Source organism: Ovis canadensis, chromosome 1 (assembly GCF_042477335.2).
Source record: "Ovis canadensis isolate MfBH-ARS-UI-01 breed Bighorn chromosome 1, ARS-UI_OviCan_v2, whole genome shotgun sequence".
NCBI lineage: Eukaryota > Metazoa > Chordata > Mammalia > Artiodactyla > Bovidae > Ovis > Ovis canadensis.
The window spans coordinates 255,356,218-255,376,171 of record NC_091245.1 but is presented as its reverse complement, the minus strand read 5'-3'; the positions used below and the strand labels follow the sequence as shown (position 1 = coordinate 255,376,171).

The 19,954-nt window shown below is 37.2% G+C and overlaps 1 protein-coding gene across 6 annotated transcripts in view; it reads left to right on the top strand.

The window, feature by feature from the left end:
- The window catches only part of NCK1 (NCK adaptor protein 1), a 70,705-nt gene extending 60,002 nt beyond the window's left edge, over positions 1 to 10,703 (top strand). For all 6 annotated transcript variants that reach the window (XM_069565101.1, XM_069565125.1, XM_069565109.1 and 3 more), the window contains 2 exons: positions 7,367 to 8,079; positions 10,009 to 10,703. In XM_069565101.1, coding sequence (XP_069421202.1) covers positions 7,367 to 8,079; positions 10,009 to 10,203 — 908 coding nt within the window. In that variant the 3' untranslated portion in view covers positions 10,204 to 10,703. The remainder of the gene's footprint in view (positions 1 to 7,366; positions 8,080 to 10,008) is intronic.
- Positions 10,704 to 19,954: the final 9,251 nt, after the last annotated feature.

The window sequence follows — 19,954 nt, the reverse complement described above, 5'->3', positions numbered from 1 at the left end:
AGTGGAAGGGGAAGAGTGTGAGTGAGGGGAAGATTGAAAGCTATACTAATGCTTTTGGTTTTTTTTAACAAAGCTAATGATAAAAATGACTACCTCAGAGTTAGGTACGTCCTGAGTTCACAAACCTGAGTATTTCCCTCCCAACCCTGGCCACGTCCAGCTTTTTCATGCTATAGTAAAAAAAAAAAAAAAGTATAGTAAAAAAAAAAATGCTTATTTTTGAAAAAATAAATTCTGGAAGCACTAGGAGGTAGGAAAATATCGATAATCATCATCATCGATTGAGTGCCTGCTGTGTGCTATGTACTGTGCTGAGTGCTTTCCATATAAACTTTAAAAAAATTCGTTACACAATTTTTCTAAGATAGGTAGTTACTCTGCACCACATTTCACAAACAAGGAAAGTGGAGTTTAAAGAAGGTTAAATAACTTGACCAAGCTCTGATTAATCTGTAAGTAGCACCATTGAAATTTAAACTTAGGGTCTCTTGTTAAAGAGTTTTCCTAGTGCACACATTACATGTATGACTATAGCGTTAGAGTCAGAATAGTAATGGATTGGCAGGATTTGCTGCAAAAGGGTCTGGTTAAAATTAGGATTCTGGTGAACCAGCTGAAGTTGAGAAAAATTTAAAAAAGACTATACATTAATCTGAGGGAGCCTGCTTGTTGATGTGACGTGATGTGATGTGAAAGTCACTCAGTCATGTCTGACTCTTTGCGACCCCGTGGACTATACAGCCCATGGAATTCTCCAGGCCAAAATACTGGAGTGGGTAGCCTTTCCCTTTTCCAGGGGAATCTTCCCAGCCCAGGTCTCCGCATCGCAAGCGAATTATTTACCAGCTGAGCCACAAGGGAAGCCCAAGGATACTGGAGTGGGTAGCCTAACCCTTCTCTAGCAGATCTTCTTGACCCAGGAATCGAACTGGGGTCTCCTGCATTGCAGGCGGATTGTTTACCAACTGAGCTATCCAGGAAGCCCTGTGTTGTTAAAATGATCTAATTGTTGTTGATTATAACATACTTGAGAAATTGAGATACTAACATTTTACATTTGCATAATTTTGTAAAGTACATTTGCATCTACTCTCTCATTGATAAAACATGAGATTAGAAGGAGTGTTTTTAAGCAGTGGAAACAAAAGAAATAAACAAGCCCTTCCTAAAGATTTGTAAGCAGGGGAAAAAGCAAACCATTGATTTTGCATGCATTTGTATCATCCGCATGATAAACAGGACTTTGTGTTGCACAGAAAACAGATATTCTAAGTTTATATTTTCTGTGAACTATGTCTGGCCTCTAAGATTAAAATAAGTTGTTTTGATTGTTTCCCACTTGGTATTTAATTGTTGGGTCTGTCTAGAAATTCTTCATTCTTTTTTTGGGCAAGGTACAATTAGTCTTAGACCATTATCTTTTTCAGAATCAAAAAAATATTTTAGAACTAGTCTTCCATTTTCAGGTTTAAATTTTGCTTTTGCTTATATCAATATTCAATTTAAATCAATTTAATAAACCCATTGATCATCTTCCTATACAGGAAATGCAAAAGATCAGTGAGATAGTAAAATAATCCTCTCTGAAAGCTTATATTCTAGTAGATAGGGTTAAAAGATAAACACAGGAAATGCTAGCATACAAGTACCTCAGAAATACAGAATACTAAAACAAAAATACTTAAAAAAATGGAGAGCTTATATATCATGGGAGGTGAGGATAGAGAATGAAGGATGTTGAAAAACACAAAGCAGGAAGATAATAAAGTTGTTATTTGAAATGACACTTCTTGAATGGGTAGATTCTTTAAAAGACAAAATTTTTAATAAGGTTTTGGGGAAAAACTAGCAAACGAGGTAAACTAAGTCATGAATTAGATATTTCCACATTTTTATTAAACTTTAGAGTAGTTTCAGTGCAGGGCGTTACCGAAAGATGCTTTTATTTAACATTTACTCTTGTGTACTGTGCTATTCCTTTACATTATTTTATTCAGTTCTCGTAACACTTGTGGTAAGTGCTGTTTACTCCATTTCTGAGCTCCGAAAAGTGAAACAGCTTGCTCAAGATGGCATGGTTAGTAAGACGCATACCTGGGATTTGAACCCAAAGGCCTATAATGTTTCAAGTCCTCTCCTGTTTTCTATAGTCTGTAACATAAGCCTGGAAAGGAAGGTTTGAAGACATCCTGTAGAGGACTGTAGACTCTAGGCACAGTTGTTGTTGTTTAGTCGCTAAGTTGTGTCCGACTCTTGTGATCCCATGGACTGTAGCCTGTCAGGCTCCTCTGTCCATGGGATTCTCCAGGCAAGAATACCTGAGTGGGTTGCCATTTCCTTCTCCAGGGGATCTTCCCGGGAATCGAACCCAGGTCTCCTGCATTACAGGCAGATGATTTACCAACTGACCTATGAGGGAAGCTCTAGGCACAGTATTTCTTTTAATTTGTTAGGCAGAAGAGCCACTATTGGCTTTTGTGCAATCAGTTCAGTTTAGTCGCTTAGTTGTGTCTGACTCTTTGAAACCCCATGGATGCAGCACGCCAGGCTTCCCTGTCCATCACCTACTCCTAGAGCTTGTTTAAATTCATGTCCATCAATTTGGCGATGCCATCCAGCCTCCATCCATCTCATCCTCATTCCCTTCTCCTGCCTTCAATCTTTCCCAGCATCAGGATCTTTTCCAGTGAGTCGGTTTTGTGCTTTGGTGCTCAGCTTTCTTTATAGTCTTAACTCTCACATCCATACATGACTACTGGAAAAACCATGGCCTTGATTAGACGGACCTTTGTTTGCAAAGTAATGTCTCTGCTTTTGAATATGCTGTCTGGGTTGGTCATAACTTTCCTTCCAAGCAGTAAGTGTCTTTTAATTTCATGGCCGCACTCACCATCTGCAGTGATTTTGGAGCCCCCAAAAATAAAGTCTGACACTGTTTCCACTTTCTCCCATGAAGTGATGGGACCAGATGCCATGATCTTCGTTTTCTGAATGTTGAGCTATAAGCCAACTTTTTCACTCTCCTCTTTCACTTTCATCAAGACCATCCTAAAGGAGATCAGTTCTAGGTGTTCATTGGAAGGACTGATGCTGAAGCTGAAACTCCAATACTTTAGCCATCTCATGCGAAGAGTTGACTCATTGAAAAGACCCTGATGCTGGGAGGAATTGGGGGCAGGAGGAGAAGGGGACGACAGAGGATGAAATGGCTGGATGGCATCACCAACTCAATGGACATGAGTTTGGGTGAACTCTGGGAGTTGGTGATGGACAGGGAGGCCTGGCGTGCTGCAGTTCATGGGGTCAAAAAGAGTCGGACACGACTGAACTGAACTGAATATTGCCTTATATGGATATATACCACATTTTTCTTTATCTATTCATCTGTTGATGTACATTTGGGTTGTTTCTATCTTTTGATTACTAGGACTAGGAAGCTGTGAACATCCGTACACAAGTATTTGTTTTAATTCCTGTTTTCAGTTTTTTTGAGTATATACCTAGGAGTGGAATTATGGTAGTTCTGTGTTTACCATTTGAGGAACCATCACCTGTTTCCCTTGGCATTTGTACCATGTTACATTTTGACCAGTAGTGTAAAATGGGTTCCAGTTTCTACATATCTTCATCAACACTTGTTTTCCTTTTTTTTGGTTTGGTTTAATTTGGTTTTATTATAGCCATCCTAGTAAGATGTGAAATGGTATTCATTGTTATTTTGATTGGCATTTCTGTAATGACTAATGATACTGAGCATCTTTTCAAGTGCTTTTGAGGTATTTGTGTACCTTCTTTGGAGAATTACTTATTCAAGTCCGTTATCCTTTTTTGAGGTAAGTTTTTCTTTTTGTTGTTAGGTTCTACAAGTGCATTATATGTTCTGGATATAGATTCTTATCAGAATTATATTTGCAAGTATTCTTTTCTAATCTGTAGGCTGTCTTTTCATTTTCTTGATATTGTCCTTTGCACAAATGGGTTTTTTTTTAATGAAATATAGTTTATTATTATTATTTGATGTCAAATCTGAGAATCTGTTGCTAAATCCAAGGTCAGAAAGACTTTTCCCTAAGTTTTCTTCTGAGAGGTTTTAAGTTTTAACTCTTTTATTTTCATCATCTATTTATTTTGAGTTGATACTTGCATGTGGTATGAAGTAGGAATCCAGTTTCATTCTTTTGCATGTGGATATCCAGTTGTCCCAGCATCATTTGTTAAAGAGACTATTCTTTCCTGTATTAAAATGGTCTTGGCATCCTTCTCGTGGTCAGAGTCAAAAGTCAACTGACCATAGATGTATGGTTTTATTTCACTACTCTCAATTCTATTCCATTGGTCTATTTTTCATTCCTTGTGTGCCAGTACTACACTGTTTGATTACTGTGCCTTTGTAGTAAATTTTGAAATTGGGAAGTATGAGTCTTCCAACTTTGTTTTCCATTTTTAAGATTTTCTTTTGGCTATTTGGGGTCTTTTATAATTCCATATGAATTTTAGGGTCAGCTTTTTCCATTTCTGGAAAAAGGGGGGGTGTACTTTGATAAGGATTACACTGAATCTGTGCATCACTTTGGATAGTATAGTCATCCCTTGGTATCTGCTAGGTTTTGGTTCCAGTATCCCCTGCAAATAACAAAATTTAATGATAATCCTTGTACAGACAGCATAGTATTTGCATATACTCTACACATACTCTCCCATATATGTTAAATCATCTCTGGGTTACTTGCAATACCTAATACAATGTAAATTCTATGTAAATAGTTGTTGATGATGGCACATGCAAGTTTTCCTTTTTGGAACTTTCTAAAATTTTTTTCTCAATTTTTTTTTTTTAATTTAAGATTTTTATGTTTTTTACCTCAGGCTGCTGCATCAATTAATTTCAGCAGAAAACACCCTAACCCTGAAAATGCTCAAAGTCAGGTGAAAGCAAGGCAAGCCACTGTGCCAGTCCTTCAGGTAGCTGCTGAGAGCTTGAAACCCATAATTACAATTCTTTGTGAGAAAGATCTGTATTACTCTTTCTGACATTATTAGTTTAGGTTGCTGTCCTCACAGTCACAGCTAATTTGGAATTAAGAGATACTTAGGCAGACAACTTCGGAGAAGGCAATGGCAACCCACTCCAGTACTCTTGCCTGTAAAATCCCATGGACAGAGGAGCCTGGTAGGCTGCAGTCCATGGGGTCGCTAAGAGTCAAACACGACTGAGCGACTTCACTTTCATCTTTCACTTTCATGCATTGGAGAAGGAAATGGCAACTCACTCCAGTGTTCTTGCCTGGAGAATCCCAGGGACGGGGGAGCCTGTTGGGCTGCCGTCTATGGAGTTGCACAGAGTCGGACACGGCTGAAGCGACTTAGAAGCAGCAGCAGTCAGACAACTTAAAATGCTACCATGCTGTCTTACTACACAGCAGCAGCTTCTTTCTTCATTAAGCCTTGCCCTAGTTATTGTAAGTTCCTTACTGAATTCTAGAGTTCCACAAAAGTTGATTTTGACAGTATTCACTTGCTCATTAATTACTCTTTTGGAAGGATGGAACTCTAGAGTTCCCTACAGTGCCAGAAATCCCTGATGTACAAATTTTTCATAATCATGAAATATCATTAGTCAGAAGGAAGGAAATTAGGGGAGGGAGTTAGTTGATTTATGGATATTAGAGAGATTATTTTCATTTGGACATGGCGGTTGTATTTGAGGTGCTCATGGTGCCTTCTGTAGATGACTAGTGGCAGTTGGAATTATAATGTGTAAATTCCAGCTTGGAGCTGCAAAGAGACCTTGGAATCTTCTGTTTGGAAGTTAACAGAAAATGAAAGTGATTTCCTTGAAGTAGAGGCTAAGTCCAAGCATGGCATTTTGGGAAATACTTTGAACTAAGAATCATTCACTTACTCTTTCAGCAGACATTCCCTTTGTTCCTGCTACTAGTATAGTTACTGCTAAGTGCTGGAGAGACAAGGTAGTAAAATTCAGTTTACTGCCCCAGGAAACTTACTGTTTTATTAAGATGAACAAGTAGGCAAATAAAAATGCAGTTTTTATAACAAGGTTTACAGGAGCCCAGACAGAGGAACACAAAAATATTTAAACAGGTCAGTGGGGAAAACAACATACTCTCGGGGAAATTAAAGAAGGAGAAAATGTTGTAGAGAATAATCTGTGATCTTGGTTCTGTATAGAGAGTTTGAAAAGACTGAGGACTCTAAAATGGTCTGATTTGCAGTGAAAAGATGACAGTTGTAGTTGAGTAGTTTTGGTGGAGATGAAGGACCAGATTATGAGTTAGGAGTGAGTGGGTGGCAAAAGAGTTGAAGGAAAAAGGAAAGACCACCTTTTAAGAATGATGTAGTTAAAAAACAATAGCAGAGTTGTGTAACTCCATTTCGGAACAGAAGTGATCTAAGTGTTTTTCTAGACTTTGGGAGTGAGTGGGAGGAAAACACATCTGGATGGCCAAGAGTCCCAAAAAGAGGCAGGAAAGATGGTATTAAGAGTCCAAAAGGATTAGAGGTTGGGAACTTGGCCGAAGAAAAAGAGTAAGGGTAATGAGAAAGAATTTTGAGATAGAAAGTATTTGAGAATTTTTCTTTTTTCAGTAAAAGGAGAACACAAACTCATATGCTAAAGTTGCTGTAGCATACATTTACGATGATAGTACCATTTGGTTATTTTTTTCATTCTTTTAACAAATATATATTAAGCATCTCCTGTGTACTAAGGCACTGTGAGATCCTTGGGATTATATCTGTGAACAGAGTCAGCAAAAATCTCTGCTGTTTTGGAGCTTATTTATATGTGAATTGGATGAAGACAGATAAGCAAGTAAATAGTATATTATTGTAAAATAAGCATGAAGTAAATAGAGCAACCTGAGTCTTGGAAACTAAGAAAGCAAATGGGAGGATTACCCAGACATAACTAGAATTTTATATTGCATATCAAATTGTAATCTAAGTTACTATTTAATTTCTATACAGCTAGTTATAGACTCTTAGTTAATAAAGAAGAACTTGGTTTTGCTGGAGCCTTTATGTATTTAGATTGTAGATATGTGGGAAATAATTGAATATTTACATTTAAGAGATAGTTTATTAATTTTAGGGCAACTTCAGAATGTTACAGTTACTTCAGGGTCTTTAACATGAGAAAAGAGAATTTATGAGGTGGGTCAAAAGTAACAAACTTCCAGTTATATAAAATAAATAAGTCATGAGAATGTAAAGAAAGAAGAGTGACATGGAGAGGAAGAGGGAGGGTAAAAAACTTACTGAGTTGGGCATCCTTTTGTAATGAATGAATTGATGTTTCTTGTTTTTCATTGTTTTGTATTCTCATTACCCTTTTTTATTTAAACAGGCATTGGAAAAGTGAAAAGAAAACCTAGTGTGCCAGATTCTGCATCTCCTGCTGATGATAGCTTTGTTGACCCAGGGGAACGTCTCTATGACCTCAACATGCCTGCTTATGTAAAATTTAACTATATGGCAGAGAGAGAGGATGAATTATCATTGATAAAAGGGACGAAGGTGATCGTTATGGAGAAATGCAGTGATGGGTGGTGGCGGGGTAGCTACAATGGACAAGTTGGATGGTTCCCTTCAAACTATGTGACTGAGGAAGGCGACAGTCCTTTGGGTGACCATGTGGGTTCTTTGTCAGAGAAGTTAGCAGCAGTCGTCAATAACCTAAATACTGGGCAAGTGTTACATGTGGTTCAGGCTCTTTACCCATTCAGCTCGTCCAATGATGAAGAACTTAACTTTGAGAAAGGAGATATAATGGATGTTATCGAAAAACCTGAAAATGACCCTGAGTGGTGGAAATGCAGGAAGATCAATGGAATGGTTGGTCTGGTACCAAAAAACTATGTTACCATTATGCAGAATAATCCATTAACATCAGGTTTGGAACCATCGCCTCCACAGTGTGATTACATTAGGCCTTCACTTACTGGAAAGTTTGCTGGCAATCCGTGGTATTATGGGAAAGTCACCAGGCACCAAGCAGAAATGGCATTAAATGAAAGAGGGCATGAAGGTGATTTCCTCATTCGTGATAGTGAATCTTCGGTAAGTTGGTTTTCAAAGGTAAATGGAAATAGAGCCCTGGATATTAAAAAAAAATAAATGGAAGACCAGAGAGGTTTAGTGGCTTCCGGAAAATTAACCAGGTAGTATATTTGTTAACATATGAAGTTTCTGAGTAAAGTCGATGTTCTTTGCAGGTATATTTATTTTTAGTAAAATATAGCCTTAAACAGGATTATTTGGCCTTGTCTAGTTCTGTTGGTTTTGCCTTCCTGAAATATTTCTGTTGCATTAAACTGAAAAATGGAGAAAATTAAACTCTGACTTTTTCACTGAGAACAATGCAGTAGATTAAACTGGAAAAACATTTCTTAAATTGCATAATCGGTACACTGTCATCCTTATAATAAAGGAAATCCCTGAATTTAGAAAAAAAATCTATATTTGTTTCTGTATAAATACTTGTTTGGAAGTTGGAATACACTTTTAGGTACCTTAAAAACCCATTTGAACATGCACCATATTTGGAGGGCATTTACAATAATGATAAAATCTGTCCCCATAGTAGTGAAACAATAAAATTGTAAAACCATAAAAATTGAATAAGAAAATAGTTATGTGGGCTCTTGCATACTGTATAGGATTTTAGAATTTGACAATACTCATTTCCCTTAAAAATGACCTTTATTTTTCCTTGATAAAGGATATCACTACTTTTCCATGATTAGTATTAGCTTTGTGTGTATATATATTGTGTGTGTGTGTGTGTATGTGCATGTGCGCACATGTGTGTAAGGGGTGGGGGAAGAGAGGGCAATATTGAAATTAATTGAGCCACCTGCTGTGTAGTTCAGGAAATGAGGGTCTGTATGTAACCCCGCAGGAAGAGCAGGTGGTTGATGATAGGGAAGAGCAATGGGATTTGTTTTCTGTTAGATGCCTGACCTGGCCCTGGTTTCCAGGACAAGCAATGGGCAGAATGGCTAGGAAGGGAGTGACCCTGGAGTGGGTGGTAAATAACCATAAGATGTTTCCAAGAAACCCACTGTTTGAAACTTTGACAGTAATTGCATAAGAGGGTGATATAGACTATTCAAAAAAGTGTTAGCATTAAAAAAAGAAAAAACATAAGAAAGTAGCTTGATTGCAGAATACCTTGTATTTTCTTATAGGTAATTGAGCATAGATATTAGGCAAAATACACCATTATTTTTAGTAGTAGAAATTTTAAAGTAGAGATCTCAAATAAGCATATTTTATTTGACTTGCACAGTGTTTTTAATCATTTGAATTTATTGTCAGTATTTAAATATTCGGCGGTTTCAAATAAAAATTTAGACATCAGACTTCCCTTTTAAAATTGGAAGACCTGTCAATGTTGAGCTGTATTCCTACAGGGCAACAGGTGCAGCTAAGTGGCCATGCACTGTTGTTCCTCCTATATAACCACCCTGGCCCTTGTGTATATTTCTTTCTTCCCCCTTACAGGCATTTTGATTTTATGACCTCTTAGAGTTTACATTAGTTCTCATTTTTGTGTCCTTCATCTTTGAGAATTCAGAGTATATATTAGCTATTCTGTAAGACAGCTACTGTTTGCTACTAATTGGAAAGGGGTGGATGTCTTGGATTTTCTGCTGTGTTTCTCCAGTAATTTGAATGAAGAGAAGACCTTACGAATCAAATGCTAAACTAAAGGATTTGCCATGGCATTAGGAAGATTTTGGTGTCTTACCTGGTTCAGTATTGAATCCTGGCTCTTTTAACTAGATAGATGATCTTGGACAACTCAGCTTCTCTTGAGCTTTTATTTTTTCATCTGTAAAATGGGTTTGTTTTGAGGTATAAAGGAGATAATTCATGTAAATAATTTAGCATTGTGCCTGGTGTTTAAAGTGCTCACATTTTAGCTGTTATAGTTTATATAAAAATGCTAATAGATGTCTTTCAAAATGTTTTTTTCTCTTCTAGCCAAATGATTTCTCAGTATCACTAAAAGCACAAGGGAAAAACAAGCATTTTAAAGTACAACTAAAAGAGACTGTCTACTGCATTGGGCAGCGTAAATTCAGTACCATGGAAGAACTTGTAGAACATTACAAAAAGGCACCAATTTTTACAAGTGAACAAGGAGAAAAATTATATCTTATCAAGCATTTATCATGATACTGCTGACCGAAGTGAACTGCTGTACAGTTGTAATTCGTCATGTAATTGAAGACTGAGAAAATGTCAGTCCAGTCATGCTTGATTGGAAATTGCTGTTTCTAACTCTATATGAGAATTGACTATAATACATAAAATATTTTTATTATAATTCAGCTCATATATATATATATACTACATACAGCAAGTATCTGCATAGAGCAGTTCCTTATCCTTGGTCTTCTGTTTTATTGTTTTCTTTGCTCTTCTCTTGCTTCTAATATTAAGGTTTTATATTTTGAACAAATGATGCAAATCAAAAGTCTTTATATGAGAGAATTTCTTTATTGCCTTTCCTTTATTTTCTTGTAAGGTACCACCTTAGTTACTTCTGCAATGGTTTCTATTCATGTAAAATTATTATATCTATTATATCAACATATACCATATGCTAAAATAAATTTCTTGGAGAGTTAATCTTTTCTGTGACTAAATAGCAATAAATGAAAAATTAGACATTATTTTCAGCTATTAATATTTGTCACAAACCTATGTAAATACCAAATATGTTGTGTCTGTCATTTTTCAGAATTCATTTGTTTTTGGTTTAAAGCAAACCATATGGGACATAGGTTAGAAAATATATATCTTGTACAATTTAAATTTACAGCTGTTGGAAGCAAAAATCTCCAAATGCCTGTGAATTTTTTCCCTCCACTTCTCTCTCATCTGGTTATTCAAGAGAAAAAAGCATTCTCAAGATGTTTAGCTTTTAACTGTAAATGGATGCTCTAGTGTTATTTTTTTCCCCTAGTGTTATTTTACCACAGCATCTAGTTTTTGAGTATGTTATATCTTGTGACTGAAAAAAAGCTATGGCCAAATTTTGAAGAAGTAGGTGACAATGAGATACTTGGTTCTCTCCCTACCACCCCTCCCCCCCAAAAAATCAGTAATAATCAGGCATAGTAGTTGTAGTATTTTTATTTTCTTCATTCAGCTTTGAATTTTATTGACCAGGACACTAAAATTGATATATATTTGAGGAAAAGATGTGATGTGCTAATGCTTTGAGAAAATTTTTAGAATCTTCTTTTTGCAGATGCTTCTGTTACATTTTTATCTAGCAGAAGTTTGGGTATATGGGTAAGAGGCTGAGGCTTCTGTAGAGAATTTAATCTATTTCTGTACATAACAGAAGAAAACCAGTTACATTTTATGGCCACATCTCCCCCTCCCCACCTCCCCAAACACACCATTAAAAATTCTGGAGGTTTAAGAAAAGTACCTTCAATATTTTAATAGAAAATACTTCCTAAAACAGTTAAGTAATTAGGAGAAAGTCATGAGATTTTAAAAAATTTCACCAATGCTGCCTAGGCAAATGAATATTTCCATTCTTTAATATATCATAAACAGACATTTAAGACACAAAATTACTGATCCTAAATTTGAAGTTGTCTAATTCATGAATTTCTTGATTTTGGTGGTTTTAGATTTATTTTTGTTCTTTAATTCTCTAAATCTTCAAATCATTTAGAGACTTACATTGCCACTGGGTGGCAGCCCTGACTTCTGCCTCTGCACAACAGGATTTAGCAAATATAAACATTTTACAATTTTTAAAATCTTTATTGCATCTGCTTTTAAAGCCTTTTAGTTTGTATTTCATTATCTTTCTCAGCCCCACTTTATTTATTAAGATAATTATGAGTAGGCAAGTTTAATGGAAACAAAAGTCACATGCTTACCTTTTTTGGCTGTAAAATTACTTGAATATCAATTGAGGAAAATAGTTTTAAAGTAGTTGTAAAATGACTTTAATTTTAAACAAACATTTGATGATGCTTTCTTTTTATTCTCTACCTCTTTGTGGTTTCCCCTCCATCCAGTCTTCCTTACTTAAAAAATGGATGGTTGTTTGAAAAAAGAAAGGAGGATGATGGTTCAATTACTACTTTGAATCACAGACATGAGCTATTTATAGCAGACCCTGCTGAGCTGATGTCAAGCATTTTGAGAAAGTAGGAATGGAGGAGCACTGGAAACAGAATGCATATTTCTGTGCTATAATTAGATTTATAATAACTAGAGAATTCCTAGGAGATCCATGTGTGCCAATAATAGCTATTGTGTGCTCTTACTATATGATGGAAACCTCACTGGGAACTATTTAACTTTGCAGTTCAACATTTTATCAATTTTTTTAAAGTCTTAAAACCAATGTTTACATCAGTGACTTTTTTTTAAAAGCATGAATTATTCTTAAGAACTGGAACCATTTTTAAAAACATCTACATAGCTAGCTAGTAGCAGGACTTCTATTAGAAACCACTTTTCCTTATTTCTAGCCTGTATACTTGTCTTGTGACACATTGGCCTCATTGTACCTGTTTTTAGACTAGGAGGAAGGTCCTGGAAAGAGCAATATTACAGAAATTTTCTTTCATCTGTGAGGAGATGCTTAGCTTTCAATTTAAATATTCATAACAACACATAACTGCCCCACAACCCACTTCTACAAATAACTTCAAATTCTTGGAAGAAGGATTTTTAGAACTTTATATAAGCTCAGTGACAGAAAGCTATTGCTGTATCTGTATTTAGTCAGAAGTCCTTAAGTTCAGCTGAATACATTCACACATATTACACACCTTTGACTATATACAGTAACACCTGGCACTTTTAAAGATGGTGTGCCACAGATACTTAACAAAATCAGAAGGCTTTAGTGCAATCCATTGTAATTGCTGTAAGAATAAAACGCCTAGCTTTGGTTGGTAGAATGATGTCTTCATGGATATGTGGCTAGAGTAATGACCCACAAGTTGTCTCCAGCTTTAATGCTTTAATTTTGTCATCTGATCTAGAGATGACAAGAAGCAGGGCCACTACCATCTGTGTAGATACATTTGTGAGAATTGCAAAAAGGCACGTCTTCCCCTGGCAAGACAGCCACTTTTGTTGTTAATAAGCCCAGAACTCACCATCACCACCCTTCCCCCATCTTGCAAGATAACCCATTTCAGGATACAACCAAACAGGAATACAGTTCAACCTACAATGCTTGAAAAAATAATTGTGAACATTTTTTAATGGGGTTGGGAGGGGTTTACATAAATAGAGTTTTGGTTTCCCCTGAAAAATGAGAAGCTGGTAACACTGGATTTGAATTCTCACAAGGCATTGGATATAGTATGGATGCGCCCATATTTTTACCAGTACATTAAAGATTAACAGCGTAGAACAGTGTTTCCCAACCTTTATCCTCCTAGTTCAAATCTCAAAATGCAGTTACTTCCTGTTTTTCCTGTAACTTGGAGTTTTGGGTTTGGAATCTGGAAACTTACCATTTTGCAGAAACATTTCAGTTGCAATGTCCAAATTGATAAATTAGGAATAAATATTACAGTATGCTATAACTTTTCCACTTTAGTATTTTGCTAGAAGAAGAGATCCTTTGTAGTCTTATTTATCTAGATTCTTTAAATGTTTTTGAATGGTTTCACAATTGGAGTCACTTCTAACATAAAGCAAATTTGATACAGCACAAATGACATCCTCATTTTATGTTTTGAACAGCATCCAATGGACTTTTTGAAAATGCCATATTACTGCTTCTTGGGAAAATCAGTGTTTTTTTCTATTACAAGGCAAGGTAGGAAAGCTGCTTCTGAAAAACTTGGTTTTTAACAAGTTTATATGACTTAACTATCATCTTCTAAACTCTTAACAGACCAGCACACTATGCATACTCCACACCCTAGTTTCTTATTGTTAAATGACCTAAAACCAATGACCAAAGAACTGAAATACATTTTTCTTGTTTACTGTGAGGCTTCTTTTGATTTGGAAGTACTAATAGTTTGCTGCGACTTTAATGAGGACATAAATTGGGCTTAGTGAGGTTTTGAAGAGCAAGTTTTCGTTATCACTGGCTGTGTTCACAGAGATAAACCACCATGTCTTTTAGAATATTTATGTTGGTTTGAGCACTGAAATTATCTCGGATACTTCAGAATTGGCCTGATGCCTACCAAGGATTCACACAAACACTTAGTTTATCTAGCAGATTTTTAAACGTTTCCTCTCAAGTTACTTTTTAAGCTGCCTTTAAATCTCCAGGGAAAGCTGGTCTCAGTATTTTGAAATAATGTTGCAAATTTTATTTGTAGTTGTAGACGAAAAAGTACTCAATTTCCTCTCTCCCATGTATTATTGTGACTTTTGAACAGGAAAACAAACTTAGACAAGAATAGACATCTAAAGTAGTTTAGATGTTGCTTTAAATAGATCTCTGGACTCAGAAAATATATTAAATCTGTATAATATTTGAAGATAGCTTTTGGGAAATTATGGAGACAGGTATATTCCAGAATGAGACTACAGAGTCTGTTAAATACTGGAATGGTTATAATTGATGTTTTTTGAGCATTTGTAGAAGAAATTAGTGATCCCTGAATAAATGTCTTTTCTTGGAAGAAGTAATGCAAACACACTTTTACTTGTTTTGATATGTTTTAGACTATAGGTAAGGGGGATGGTGTAGAAGACAATTTCATCAGGGCATATGCTAGTCACTTGGTGTCAAGATGAGAAAAATACTTTTTGGGCAGTTATATCTATGTGTATAGTTTTGTGTCTGCTTAGGTTTTGGAGATGCTTATCCATCAACCAACCATCCAGCCACCTCACCTCAAATAATTTGATTGCATAGGTGCCAGACCATTCTAACCTAGCAATATGAGAGTGAAGAGAAGAGACACGTTTGTCCAAAAGCTATACATTTCTCATGATGTAAAGCCTAATGGAGAAGTTCTATGAAGAAGAACAGAACAAGATGAGTGTGTGTGGTGTTAATTTATGTAGGATGTTCTAAGGAGATCTCATAAAATTGACATTGAGTGCACTGTGTGCCTCACCTAATCTGGTGACTAGCTTAAAACCAGTGAATGAGTGAAAATACAGCAGTCAAAATCATTTGAAAAATTACGTTAAGATCTTCACTGTTACAGAGCATTGTTTCTGGTTTTCAAATTGTAAAATTGAATAAAGTGATATTTGTTTTATTTAGGCATGGAACTTTTAACTGCAAAGTTCTATTTTGAATAAGGCCTGATTCTCCATCTTAAGAGGAGTTGCTGGGGAATGTCACATAGAAAAGAATCAGTTATAACTACAGGAAGGAGGACAGTTTGTTGACAGACTTGAAGGTTTTAATTCATACCCGAAAGAAAGAATTGAGGTTAACATTCCTGATGTTCTGCACTGTGGCCAGACAATAAGTCAGGCAGGAAATTGAAAAAGTAAAGTATGTTCAGAGGAGGTTGAAAAGGGGCTGCAAGAATCCTGAAAATGAGAGCTGGAAAGTGTGTCAGAGTTACATGAGCAGACTCCGTGGAAGCAGGAGTAAAACAATCTAAGACAAGGCAAATTCTACTGTTTAAATACCTACTGCGTTACTTGCAGAAGAAAAAATAATTGAGATGGGGTTACAGTGAAATGTCAGATGTGCTGAAATACAGGACATAGACATTCCTTTGGTTAAAGGGAAGAGGACTATTTTGTGCTAAGTAGAGCAGGGAAGCATTATTGCGGTTAACTGACCTCATGGTCTGTGCCAGAGCACCAGGACCTACCTTGAGTTTGCACAACCTTAAGAGTTAGTGCCTCAAATTTTGTGCCCTGGTGCCTCCCTTGCTTCAGTTTAATCCCAGCCCTTATGGGGCTCAGGGGGCTTAGGAGTTTCTTCCTTGAGCATCAGTTCCCTTTTCCCTCCCAACTCTCTTGCTTTTCCATAAAAAGAAACTATCTCCTTGCTTTTCCTTCCATAATCATTCAAGTGGCAAATAGTATAACAGGAAAACTAATTCCTATTTGTAGACTGTACTTAGGAAATAGCTTTGTTCTTGCAGTGGTTCATCTTCAGACATAGATGACTGATCATCTTCAGCTCTGGAATGCTGTGGGAATTAATCTGAGAAGTCCTGGCAGCAGGTTGCATAGACCAACCAACCAACTAATAGATCACAACCAACTGATGAGAAGGTATAGAGAGGGAAGTTCCTCAAAGTCAGAAGAAAAAGGCATGGTCAGAGTCAGGCATGTCCAGGCAAGGGTAGTGGCTAGCAGGTGAGGCACGGCCCTCCAGAAATTCTCAACCAGTGGCATGGTCCATGCAGAGGTTGATGGTCTGAGCTCCTCGTTGATTCCTGGGCGAGTCCTGAGATGAACTGTCATTCAAAAGCATTGGTAGCATTCAAAAAGGTAGCATTACCCTTCAGTGCCCCAGAAGTCTGCTGAGCAGAGTTCAGAGTCCTTGCAGTGGATTGTGAAGGACTGGCAGGCAGTACTGCCTTGTCAACATAGTGGTGGGCAGGGGATCCTGACAGGGACTCATGTCCAGACTGAGCTAAATATCTTAAGATCTCAAAGTCTGGTGAACAACTCTCCTTCCCCTACAGCATAACTAAATGAGTCTTGTTTTTTCTTCCATTTTCTGTTTACTTACCTTTTCATCCTCTCAGTTGGAATGCTTAACTGCAAATGTGTATCCTATCCAAATCTAAGTGGGTACATCCTTGAAATGCCATATTAAAGACTGTCTGTTCTCTCAAGCCCTTGCTAATCTCCTAGATCATTCACTGTTTTATGTCCCTCGTACACATTGCAAGCTCTCTTTTGGTGCTAATTGGGAGGCAGTAAGGTGAGTGAAAAGAACTTGGAGTTAGGCAGATCTCTGTCAGAATTCCTGTCTGTCTAGCTCTGGGGGTCTACAGTAAATTTTCAGGTATGTCCTCATCTGAAAAGTAGGGAATCAAATCAACTTGAAAGACTTAAATTGTGTATATACTATATATATAATGTGGGGATCAAGGAGACGGTGCAGCAAGTGTTCTTGACCGTTATGTATTTAAAAAATACAGCTGATGCTTATTGTGTACTTACTTTGCCAGATCCTGTCCTGAATGTGCTGTCTCATATAATCCTCACAACAGCCTTATGAATTAGGTACTATTACAATTTTTTCCAATTTGCAGAAGAGGACGTTAAAACAGATTGCTTAAAAGAGCTGGCTAAAAAAACACAGCTAGTAAATGGCGAAGCCCAAACACCAACCCAGACAGTCTGGCTCCAGAACCCATGCTTTTGACGACCCTCTTAATAGGTGTCACCAACTGGAAGCCTTTCTTTGCTGATCCAGGGTCCAAACTGAAAGATGGGCAGCCTACAAAGGTCCAGCCAGTAAATAATCCCTAATGTATTTATTGTTAATACAACAAATGGTTAATAAACCATTTGTGAAGACCTATTGTGTTCCTGGCACTGTGCTAATGTGCTTTGTCTGTGTTCTTTAATTCCCACAACTATTATGCAAGACATCGTTTCATAAAAATGAGGCTCCTGGAGTTGCTATCTTCCCCTTCACATCAAGAGAGCACTACTTTTTCCAATCCACTCCTTGGCCTACAACGATCTAACTTCTGCTCGAAGTTCTCCACTATAACTCCTCTTACTGAGATTACAAATGACCTTCTAAGTGACAGAAATCTTGGAGACATGTTTTTGATGATCAAGTGATTTTCTTCTGCACTCCCACTTGGTGACCACCCCTTCCCTCATTGTTTCCAGGACCATAGTTTGTTCCAGAACCACCTTTCTGACCTATTTATTTCCCTGTATCTTTCTATGCCATTTTTCTTTTGTCAGTTCATTCTTAAATGCTGATCAAGAGCATATCCACCCACCTCCTTAATCTACATACCCTCCCTGAATGTTCTCACCACTTCTAGTCTCAGCTACCCCTGAAATGCTGAAGGTAGGGGAAATGGTGCCATACCCTGACACTCATAAACTGAGACAAAGATCGTTTACGTTTGGAAGACTCCCCCAGTCCTTAGGAGCACCTCAAGTTCAAGTGTATCAAACTGAACACATGCACACTTTTTCTATACCATCCCCAACCCTGACTACCTTGCTGCCGCCCCACCTTCCTTAACATTATTTAGGTTAAGCTGCTGTCACCACCTAGTTACTCAAACCTAGGGCCTGAAAATCATGTTTGCCCCCTCCTCCTCCTCCAGTCCACTCCGTGTCTAGGAGCTGTCAATTCTACCTCCAAGTTTTGAATTTATTCGCTTCTCTCTGGAGACATGGGAAAACCTAGTGGAAGCCACCATCTCTCACCTGACTGACCAAAATACCTCCCTCCTCACCTACCAGCCTCCAGTGAGGCTGCTTCGGCTGTTTTCTCCACCCTAGTCATGAACTTTCTCAAACTCAAAAACAGAGGATGATGTGATCAGATTGGAGCTCCTTTAACCCCCATTGCCTCAGGATAAACTCAGTGCTCCTCGACAAGGCATTCAAAGCTCTCCCAAACTCTGTTTTTGTCTGCCGTTGAGCCCCATTTCTCGCTGCTCGGACCTGGTTCTTTAGTTGCACCAGGCTGCTTGTGGTTTCCTAAGCACACTATAGCTGGCTGATCTTTTTAGCATTTAATACTCAGCCCTAAAGTAACCTCCTCCAGGAAGTCTTTGACCCCCTAGCCTGGGTTAGGTGTTTCTGTTTAGTGCTCCTAAATTCCTTTGATGACATTTCTATCACTTCATTTCCAATATTGATTTGTGATTATTCTCATGTCCATTTTCCCCACTAGTTCGGAAGTTTGTGGTTGAGGTCAGGAACCATTAATTTCCAGTATCTAGCATATATATAACTCCTTAGTGAATGGCAGTTGAATGAGTAAATAACTTTCCTAAGGTTATATTGCAAATAGTTTCTGACTAAAATGTTGCACTCTAAAATTCACGTTCTTTTTACTAATGCATTTGCACATGTAGAGTATTTAGAGACTTTAAAAAGCTGACATTTTAAGGGGCCAAACCTTATAAGATTTCCTTCCAATTAAAAAAAAAAATTAAAATGTTCAATAATACAGTCACATGGTTCAGTAATCAAACAATATAAAAAGATACATAGCGCCCACAAGAGTTGAAAGCAGAATCTCAGGATATTTGTACGTGTGTTCAGAGCAGCATTATATTCACAGTAACTAAGATGTGGAAGCAATTCAAGTGTCCGTGAATGGATAAGCATAATGTGGTATATGGAACATAATTCAGCCTTGAAAAGGAAGGGATTCTATAATAAGCTACAAAATGGGTGAATCTTGAAGACGTTATACTGTTGTTTGAAATAAGCAAGTCACAGACAGGTATTGCAGGATTCCACTTACACAAGGTACTTGGAGTAGTCAAAATCGTGAAGACAGGAAATATAATGGTGATTTCCGGGGGGAGGGGGGAAGGGGGAGTTACTGTTAAAAGAGTATAAAGTTTCAGTTTTACAAGATGAAAAGAATTATGGGGACGGATGGTGGTAATGGTTGTATAACAATTTGGATGTATTTAATACCACTGACTGTATATGGAAAAATGGTTAAGATGGTAAATTTTATGTGTATTTTACCACAATAAAAACAGTTTTTAAAATTCCCCAAACGAAAGTTACTGGAAAGAGTCTGGTTCCCATTTTTCTCCTCCATCTTCCCAATTCCTACTCCCTTTGCACCAAGATAAACAACCTTGGTAGTTTCTCTCTCTCCTTCCGGGTTTTCTTTTTGCAAATGCAAACAAATATGAAGCTATATATTCTTCATCTCCTGACTTTCAAAAAGATATTAAAAAAATTTTTTTTAAACATCTCTACTTCTGAAGTGGAGATGTAGCAAAAAAGTACCCACCTCCAATGAACTCACAAGAGGGAGCCT